Here is a 10,284-nt window from a genome sequence, read left to right as displayed (position 1 = left end):
GAGGTAATGATTAAGTTTGTTGCTACGGTGGTTCCTACTTTTGTCATGTCGTGCTTTCGGTTACCTAAGACGGTTACGTGGAAATTGACTAGTGCAATTTCTAATTTCTGGTGGAGTTCGTCTGGACAATCACGCGGGCTACACTGGGTGGCATGGGATAAACTCTGTCATGGTAAAGACATAGGAGGTTTGGGTTTTTGGTGTTTGGATGATTATAACACTGCGTTGCTGGCGAAGCAACTCTAACGTTTGATCACAGTACCGGATTCACTTTTTGCACGGGGTTTCAAGGGACGCTACTATCGACATTCTGATCCTTTGGATCCAATTAAATCTTACTCCCCTTCCTATGGGTGGTGGAGCATGATTTCTGCTCGCTCTCTGGTTAATAAAGGACTTATTAAACGGGTAGGATCTGGTGCTTCCATCTCTGTATGGTCTGACCCATGGATCCCTGCTCAATCCCCGAGACCAGCAATAAGCACAGGGGTGCCTTCTGACCCTTTGCTTCGAGTTACAAACTTTATTGACAGGAGTTCTTATTCCTGGGATATAGCCCAGCTTACGGCTACTTTTGTACCGGAAGATGTGGCTATAATTTCTGCCTTGCCGATAAGACAACCGGATGCTCCGGATCTCCTTGGCTGGCATTTTACTAAGTGTGGTAAATATTTAGTGAAGTCAGGGTATCATATTCTTCGTTCAAATTTAATGGTTCCTTCCGAATTGAACGTAATTGGACCAGATATTGTTCCTCTTAAGGCTTTTGTATGGAAAATCAGATGTCCACCAAAGCTTCGTCACTTCATGTGGCAAGTGCTTTCAGGTTGCATAGTGGTTACGGCAAATCTTTGCAAACGCGGTATGGGTTGTGATGCCATCTGTGGTGTGTGTGGTTCTCAGGAGGAGACGATTAATCATTCTCTTTTTGAATGTCCGCCAGCTAAACAGGTTTGGGCTTTGTCACTTTTTCCGACAGCTCCGGGTTTTTTCCCCTCGGAGTCTATTTTAACAAATATGGATTTCCTCTTTTGGCGGTTCACAAATGTTCCGAACCATGAATTTTTCCCATGGATTTTGTGGTATATTTGGAAAGCCCGTAATGATAAACTTTTTGGTAAACTTGATTCTAATCCACTAGCCATCTTACGGTTAGCGGAGGATGAGGCGCGAGCTTGGGCTTTAGCTCAAGTGGATGATCTGGTATTAGCTCCAGATGGTCCTGTTACAACAGGGCGTCCAGAATGTGGGGGCTCAGGGATCCCTAGGTCTCTATCGAGCTATATTTGTTTTGTAGATGGTTCTTGGAAAGCAACAGATCGTTATGCGGGTCGAGGATGGTTCTGTACTTCGGCGTGGGGTGATACCCCAACTATGGGTGCTGCCAATCATCGTCGTAGCCTATCTCCTCTTCATGCTGAGATTGAAGCCCTTGTTTGGGCTATGCGTTGTATGATCGGGGCGGATAATCAATCTGTTGTTTTTCTCACCGACTGCTCTGACTTAGTGAAGATGGTGTCTTCACCTTCCGAGTGGCCAGCTTTCGCATCTTATTTGGAGGACATCCAGACAGACAAGGAGGAATTTGTTTCTTTTTCTGTGGTCTACGTTCCTCGTTCTCAGAATGGTAAAGCGGACAATCTTGCGCGACGAGTTCGCGCTTTACCGCACCCAGTTACCTATGTAAACAATATTCCTTCACATTGGCTCGTTTGAGCTAATCTGATTTCTCTGTTGTCAAAAAAAAAAAAAACATATATATATATATGATATATATTAAAATTCAGTAAATTAGTAACCCACGGTTGGATCGGGTCGACCCGGTGACCCGGTGACCCAGAAGGTTGTCTAGGTTGCTTTCCGGGTCGGATTTAAAAACATTGCCTTTTCCCTAATCTTTTCTTTAAGTTGAAAAGCTCACTACCAATCTATATATTCTACGTGCTACAAAAAGCAGTAGCATTAGCTTTTTGGATATACCAATCTATATTGAATATGCCAGTTATTTTATAAATTTAAAACTCCTATAATAGAAATATAATGCTATTTTTATTATATTTTTTGTTGGACAAACTGAATATAGTTCTATTTATATTTTCTAAGTCAGTCTAAAAGATTCAGTTCGTTTGTTGTTCTAGTTTACATAAGAGAATCTCTACTCTTTTGATTCTTTTGTAGTTTGTTAACATCTTCCCTTCCCTTACATAAATGTTGATGTATTGGAACTAAATTGTGTGTGTTCTGGATGAATCAAATCTATAAAGTTCTCAACAAGAATTAATATATATATACACATGGGACTTACTTTTCTAATGTTTGAAAACTGGTGTCTATATTACCAATGATCTGGAGGGTTCTTCTGAGTTTGACTCCAGTCCTCTGCTATATAAACAGTGACCACATAACAGTATATCAAATCATGCTAGTTCTCACATTCACAAGCATTTCAAGTATGAAGTCACTTACCAATAACAAAAAAAAAAAAAAAAANATAATCAATCATTGGGGCTCAAGCTTTGAAGCTGGGAAATTCCCACTGTACTGAAACGATTCACTGCCATAAGGATCACCTGATCCTTTGATTGCGTCCTCGTACGTTCTTGAACTTGTTGCTGAATCTGCGTTAGGATTTAATCCCGCAAGCTGCATTATATTCTCAATCTCTTTCACAACCTCACCCATTGATGGCCTGTTAACTCCTTCCTCCTCCACACATCTCAGAGCAAGATCAACATACTTCTCGAACCCTTTCAGATTCCCACTGCTTGCTATGATCGTCGTGTCCAGCAACTCTTGCAGGTCATACAAATTCCTCGATGTGTTCATCTTCGTCTTCACCTCTCTCACCACATATTTGCCTCTCTCTATTGGACTTCTACCAGTTAATAACTCGAGCATCACCACACCAAAACCATATACATCACTCTTCTCCGTCAGTTGATTTGTCATGTAGTACTCAGGATCCAAGTAGCCCTGAAACCATAGAAAATGTGAGTTGAAAATGTATCTGATGAGAAAAAACAGAGAAAGGAGGATGATTTTATTCTAAACTCACCATGGTTCCTTTAACTTGTGTTGTCACATGAGTTTTCTCAGGGTCTCCCACAAGTTTGGAAAGGCCAAAATCAGCAACCTTTGCAGTAAGATCTTCATCAAGTAAGATGTTATTTGATTTGATGTCTCTGTGTATAATTGGAGGATCAGCAAGCTCATGAAGATAAGCCAAGCCCTTGCCTGAACCTAGTGCTATTTTAAGCCTTCGTGACCAATCCAATCGAATCCCACTCTTTCCTGCATTACTAACATATTCATCAGCATCCAAGAACTATCAATAAATCTTCAGAAGAAGATAGAGTTTTGATATTACCTGAGAGACTGTCTTTAAGAGACCCATTTGAAATGTACTCATAGACAAGCATTTGTTCACTTCGATCAAAGCAGAATCCCAAGAGTCTGACAACATTCTTATGATGGACCCTTGAAAGAAGCTCAATCTCAGTCTTGAACTCCAACCCTCCTTGCAATGATCCTTGTTGAGCTCTTTTGATTGCTATGAGTTGCCCATTTGGAAGAATACCTCTGTACACCTGTTTTACCATCATATTTTGGGGATCAGAATTTCAACTAAGTTCATTGCTACTTTCAATTGAGGTCATATCTTAAGACACAACAAACCTTTCCATAACCTCCACCCCCAACATCATTTGCCTCTGAAAAGTTGTCTGTACATTTCTTCAGCTCTTCAAAAGTATAGGCTTTTGCTCCCATTAGCTGTGGAGCACCAATACTGCTTTTACTCGTATCCCACTTGGCTGCAACATGCAAAAGAAAAAGCTGTCAGGATGGTTCCAGTAAAGGGAGGAGGCTTTGGTAAGTAGCTTAGTAAATTTTCTCGTCTTACCAAAAGGATTATTTTGATCCGTTGCTCTCTCTGCTCTCTTTTTCTGCCTGAGAGCGTAAACCCCAGCTATTGTTAACAACAGTAGAAGAACAATAGCACCAACTACTGCTCCAATGATAATGCCCATGTTTGCTGACTTGGAACCTTCTTCTACATCTGTGGCAAAACAAAGCAGAGCAAATGAACTTATATGGAACAAATACTAAATCCGTTTGGTTGTGTAAGACCAGTTTCATCATACCTGAGAACTTCTTGTACAGAGCAGCTTTGAATATATAAGGGCCAAATATCGGAGGAGGCTTATAAGTCTGGTTACTAAACGCAAAACCGACAAGTGACATTCCTGTCTGATTAAAACTCTCTCTGCCTAATGGAAAGACCAGGAGATCTATAAGAAGCTGATGATCAGTTTCATTCTCTCTAATGTTCCGGACACCCACTGAGTCTACAGGATAATCAAACTTCTTAAAGAAATCCGTGATTGCCTTCTGTAGGATTAAGAAGTTGGTGGAGTTGAACAACCCTGAAAAGGAAGGTGACCTGAAGTAGAGTGTTCCCATGAATGGATGTGCACAGCGGCATGTGGTACTCGCTTCCATGCCCTGTTCACAGGGTGAACAGTTTGTTGGGAGTGTAGAAAAAGAGGTATTGTGTTGGATTGCTGAGCAGTAACTCGGTCCGTTTCCAGCCTCTAGGCACACTGGGTTATTTGCTAATCTGTGCATATGTATCAACAGACATAAGCAATAGGTTGACAAAAAAAAAACATGTCATAAGATTTGTGATAAGGATACATACATTACTTGAAGTTCTTTCTTAGTTGGTTGTATATACTCAGATATGTCATTGTATTGTAAATCCACAAACTCCAACTGGTTGCTAAAGTTGGTACCAAAGTCCAATGTTTCATTTATCTGATTGCGTTTTAGGATACTGCGCAAGTAAAAAAAGGAACGCATCCCAATCAGTACACTTTTCACACAGCTTTAGTTGATTACCAATTTCAAGAATTGTGTGACTCACGCCGTCTGCAACTGAGTAGCACTGAATAGAAAACTTGGTATTGGACCTGTGAGTTGGATCCCTTCCATCCTTCTGGAAGACCATTTTTTTTCTTAGTAAGTATACAAATAGAGATCGAAAAGAGATAAAGAGAGACAGGAAGGCTCATACAATGTTGACAGGGAGCGTAACGAGGAGATCCATGATGGAATGGGTGAGAAATCCAAAGTGTTATTGCTTACATCCCTGTTACATTACAGTCACGTCATGGGATTAGATTGATAGAGAATGAAGGTTTGAGAAGGGTAGTGATGGTAGATTGAGTAGCAAAAGAGGATGAGAAATATAGAAAAAACTTACAATGTGTAGAGATTGGTCAAGGCGGTTAAATTTGGAAGACTACCAGTAAATTTGTTGTTGGCCAAGTACCTGAAATATATTCAACTACAAACTCTTTTACCTCTTTTCACTTATATCTTACAAATACATAACAAATCTTTAGTCGCTCCAACTTACAATTCGTTTAGACTTGTAAGATTATTAAGACTTGAAGGAATCTCTCCAATTAGTCTGTTCCTATCAAGGCGTCTAGAGAAGAAAGAAAGAAAAAAAAAAACACATGATATTAAGGAAGTAAAGATGATTATAAAAAAAATTAACAAATCTTTTACTACTTACAATACTGTCAGCGTGTTAACGAGGCCGAGGCTCTCAGGGATTTCGCCTGTGAATTGGTTTCCATCCAAGAGACTATCGATAAAACAACAAAAAATGCAGTCACTTTGTAAGTTACTAGTCTCAATCTCTCTGTTTTATATCTAGTATGAAAGCTTACACATGTATCAAAGTCATGTTTGAGCTGAAAAGTTCTTTCGGGATCTTTCCCGAAAGCCTGTTTTTCCCAAAATGACTGCAAGAAGAAAGTGAAGGAGAGTCAGATTAAAAGGAGTGACTATAATAAGCAAAATGGAAAGATTTGGGGATTATATATAGTACAAATGCTTAGTTGCAAGAAGCATGTCAAGTCCAGGTGAAGAAGTCCCATTAGAAACTGGTAGCTCTCCCTCGATCTGATTGTCAGCTATATCGAACCAATATAGTTTCGATAACCGTCCAATGGAAGCCGGAATCGTTCCACTAAATTTATTCAAATTCAGGGAGCTGTATGGAGGAAAAACAGATTAATACTAATGGGTTTAGACAATGCAATTGAAAAGGAGAGTGTTTATAAATAATAGGAAGCAACAAAATCTTACAGATATATAAGTTCTTTTAGAGAACCAATGGACTCAGGGATTTCACCACTGAAACTACATCCCACAAGAATCCTGCAGGAGAGTAAAAGAGAGTTAGTAGATAACACAAAGGAGATGTACAAATATAAGTTGTACTAGAGATCTAACGATATTGTGTTTCCTTACAAGCTCTTCAAGTTCTTAAGGTTACCGATATTTGGTGGAAGTGGTCCGGACAATCCAGTATTGTATGACAAATCCCTACAAAAGATTGGATCATAAGATGAGAGAACACAAATCTTTTTTTATGTGAATGGAAAAACAATATATATATATATAGAAAGTAGAAGAAAGACATACAAGATCTCCAATTCAGACAAGAACGAAATATCAGCAGGAAGCTTTCCTTCCAAGTTAAGGTTACCTAGTGATCTGCAACATAACATTAAAAGTCGGCAAGGATTATTGGAAGAAGCAGCAAACAAACCAAAAGAAATCGAGTTTCTTACATTGAAATGACGCGGTCATTTCGACATTTAATCCCAACCCAATTGGTTCCACAAGGATCAGAGCCTTCCCAACCATCAGGAGAACTGGTCCATTCGCTCTTCAGGCCACTTAAAGCAGAAGCTGCACCATATGAAAACCATTAGGAAATTATGATGTTCATCGTCTATATGCTGCTTGTATCTGCATATATATATATATATACATAAACTTACAGTCTAAAGTATTTGTGAGCGCAGATACAGAACAAATGTAGAAGAAAAGCAAGATCAGGAGCATAAAGGCTCCAGTTCTTGAACTCATCTTCAAAACCCACAAAGATCCTCTTACCTCTTCCTCTGTTTTTTTATGATTATACCTCAAAAATTATCTTAAGAAAAAAAGCATGTGGTCTACACAAAGATTTGACTAAATCTCTTAATAAATTTTGACAACCTCGCTCTCAAAACATGTAGACAATAATGTTAACAAAAAGGAAGAAGAAGAAAGAAGACTTTGAACCAATCGAGTGAAAAAAGTATATAAAAACAAGAAAAGAGGGAGAGGACCATAAACAAAAAAAAACTTGGTCAACTTAGAAACAGCTGATAATGGGATTTAAAGACACAAAATTTGGTACATGGATTTGTCAATAGTGGTAATGGGAAGGAACAAATTATGAAACAATACATTTAAAAACACATATGAGTTGTCTTGATGCGAAACTATTGTGGGACCTTTATTTATTTCACTGTATTAAATATACTCATTATTGATTTCAATACAATCACAAAACATATACAGTATATTGTATATCTATCTTAAAACTTCAAAAACATAAGAATAATACTCCCTCTGTTTCACAAAGAGTGTCATTCTGGAGAAAATTTCTTGTTTCACAAAGAATGTCATTTTACATTTCCAATGAGTGTTTTAATGCTAAATTTTCTTTTTTACCCCTAAACCCAAAGCTATTTTCATTGAATTTTGATCATTAATCACTTAATAAATAGGGGCAAATAAGTATAATTCAAATTTTTCTTAATTTGTGTGAAATGTGTCAAAATGACACTCTTTGTGAAACAGAGGGAGTATATGATTTGTTGACCCCAAAAAGTTTGATCTCATCAAAGAACAGAGTCACAGAGAGTTGTGGTCATCGACTATATATGCAGTGATATGGTTTTTTTTAACAACCAACAGTAGAGTAGATAAAGTCAAGGTTGACGGTCGTTGCCTATACGGAACACAAGCATTTACCAACTTGATATACTCTTAAATTAATCATTGAGTAATCTAGTGGGTAATGTAAAACACAAATGTATAAAGTTGATGGCCCCCACCGTTAAGAGAGAAAGATCAAAGATGTGTACCCAATTGGATCTAGTAGCTTACAAGGACGTCTCAACCCTCTTAGCAAGGTAAATTAAGAAGAGAGTACAAAGTAGCAGGACAAACTAGAAAGTGGAGAGACGTTGATAAACAGTGATATAATGGTAGTAGGATCAAGCTATTTGATGTATGCCAAGATAATGTTTTTGTCGATTGACTTCGATAGAGAATGAAAATGTTGGTGTCCACAGAACACTCATGTAATGACGTGTTTTTTGGGGGATACATATAAAAATACTCTACGTGTTCAAGTACGTGAAATTAAGGTCCATCTCACCATTTACATTTGTTAAAAGTTAAAATTTGTTTGTTTTATTATGCCTTAATTATTTGTTAGGAACTTAAGATATTCAACAGACACTAACGAACTTAGGATATTTGTAGGTTTTTCAGCTAATAGTATTTTTGTATCCAATTAATTTTTTGAAAATAACCTGAAAAAATATTTGAAATATCAGAAAATTATTAAAATACAAAAAAAAACATTGGAGTTATATCCAAAGTCCAAACATACTCAAAATAACCAAAACAAATACCCAACCAAATTAACCGGATCAAAACCGGAATAAAAGTGAATTTCCCGATATTATAGATCAACCCAAATAGAATCGAATTTGAAGCGCTCTAAATACCCGAAAATCTCCAAAATTAGCCAAAAAAAATAATCAAATTAACCGGATCAAAACTATATCAAACCGAATTTTCTAGTAATTATAGATTCAACTGAATAGAATAGAATCGAATAGGAAGCGTTTTTAAATACCGGAATGCCCTAAAAAACTGTGGAAAATCTCTATGATCTCAACCAGAGCCGATCTTGAGGCCAAGCAAACCAAGCATGTGCTTGCGGCCGTTTATGAGATAAGTAATATTTCGGCCCCAAATTTGTTGAATTTTCCTTTGACTCAGTTGGTAAAGGGTGTAAATAGTGATGCTTAGGTAACGGGTTCAAACCAATTGTCAGCCGGCTCTGATCTCAACAACTTCAAAAAAAGATCAACAAGAAATGTGGAAAACTCCTGGATAATATATTTTAAACATGTATTATACAAGCATAATATCACAAGGAAGATTGCACTTTTATAAATTAGGATTATTGTTTGGAGTTATAAAGTTTATGTATGGCAGCTGTTCTGTTAACCAAGATGAATGTATAACGCTCATCCATTAATCTTAAGTCTGAAGTGTGAAGGTACCTGCATTTCTTAAAGGCTCTCATACTTGGATTTGAAAGCAGAGACATCTGTTCAACTCTGAACTCTGCATTTTGACGGCAAGACGCAAGAGTGTAACAATCAAGATTGATCATTGAGTATTAGATATATTAATTCCGGATATCTAGAATTCAGATTTGGTTAACTCCTCCGCGAAACCCAAAAAAGTGACTTCTTTGTTTCCGATTAACCAGAATAAAATATCTAATATTGAGATCAAAATAACCTGACACAGCTTCCGTTCTTCTCCGAAATCGCTTCTCCCTCGCCGCCTGAATTAGTTTCTCCATTGTCGGTGTCTCCGATGATCGTCTCTCCCAGTTTTATAGGCTTATTGGGCTTTTCTACTTTAATTTGCTTGGTTCTGTTGGATTTCTTTATGGGCTATTTGCCTTTGCTCCACTATCATATTAAACATGAGTAATTTCCTCTAATCTTTAATTGGCATTTCACAGTAAACACTTAACACCTTGTGTTTGGACTAATAGTTGACTCGGAGATAATTTTGGAGTAATTTGAGTAAAGAAATCTTTTTGGATTTGTTTATATCAATTTTGTTTATCTTTTTTGGTTGTTTTGGGAGAGCAAAAAAAAGCTTCCAGTCCACAAGTCTTGTTACTTGTTGTATGCGGATGGTCTTTCTGCCACTCTTTGATGAACCAAATGGGCAAGCTTGAATGAACGGTTAATGTCATTTTGTTTCTAATGTATGTGACTGACTATGATGAATGATTGATGAATGATTGGTTTATGTTTTTTAGAGAATGCGATTGGCATTGTTTCTGAAAACACCTTTGTAGTGTTGCATAAATTATAAGCTACAGTTCTCATTACATTCATGAGAAGAGCTAAAACACCTTACAATGTTAGTGTATGGTGTGTCTATTGTACATGTGAATGGTGAATATGATATCTTATTGATGAGTAGAACATAGACAATATATACAAAGGTGTACAAGCTAACTATAGTAAGTCAATAATCTATACAGTAATTGAGAGAGATTAACGTGAGTGATTGAGTAGCGTAATCAAAGGGATTATATGATTTGATTCT

At 37.3% G+C, this 10,284-nt stretch overlaps 1 protein-coding gene and 1 long non-coding RNA gene across 2 annotated transcripts; both read right to left on the bottom strand.

Moving 5' to 3' along the window:
- Positions 2,302 to 7,250, bottom strand: LOC104724304 (probable leucine-rich repeat receptor-like protein kinase At5g49770). The gene is made up of 19 exons (XM_010442769.2): positions 6,861 to 7,250; positions 6,648 to 6,768; positions 6,499 to 6,570; positions 6,325 to 6,399; positions 6,160 to 6,231; positions 5,900 to 6,064; positions 5,739 to 5,813; positions 5,582 to 5,653; positions 5,420 to 5,491; positions 5,264 to 5,332; positions 5,075 to 5,149; positions 4,925 to 4,996; positions 4,700 to 4,834; positions 4,143 to 4,618; positions 3,902 to 4,057; positions 3,676 to 3,812; positions 3,368 to 3,587; positions 3,056 to 3,291; positions 2,302 to 2,973 (listed from the first exon to the last, which is right to left on the bottom strand). The coding sequence occupies exons 1-19, from the start codon at positions 6,946 to 6,948 to the stop codon at positions 2,500 to 2,502; spliced, it is 2,862 nt and encodes a 953-aa protein (XP_010441071.1). The 5' UTR covers positions 6,949 to 7,250; the 3' UTR covers positions 2,302 to 2,499.
- Positions 9,039 to 9,528, bottom strand: LOC109127343. Its single transcript, XR_002033994.1, has 2 exons — positions 9,457 to 9,528; positions 9,039 to 9,276 (listed from the first exon to the last, which is right to left on the bottom strand). It is a non-coding gene; the product is annotated as an uncharacterized LOC109127343 (long non-coding RNA).

Source organism: Camelina sativa, chromosome 2, assembly GCF_000633955.1.
Source record: "Camelina sativa cultivar DH55 chromosome 2, Cs, whole genome shotgun sequence".
NCBI classification, from domain to species: Eukaryota; Viridiplantae; Streptophyta; class Magnoliopsida; order Brassicales; family Brassicaceae; genus Camelina; species Camelina sativa.
The sequence above is the reverse complement of the archived record's forward strand: the minus strand, read 5'-3'. Positions and strand labels throughout refer to the sequence as shown.

Bases quoted from the DNA above. Each gene is read 5' to 3' on its own strand.
- LOC104724304 (XM_010442769.2), bottom strand. From the start codon at position 6,948: ATGAGTTCAAGAACTGGAGCCTTTATGCTCCTGATCTTGCTTTTCTTC. The intron at 6,769-6,860 runs GTAAGTTTATGT...CATATGGTGCAG, and splicing joins GCTCACAAATACTTTAGACT to CTTCTGCTTTAAGTGGCCTG. The intron at 5,333-5,419 runs GTAAGTTGGAGC...AATATATTTCAG, and splicing joins CTTACAAGTCTAAACGAATT to GTACTTGGCCAACAACAAAT.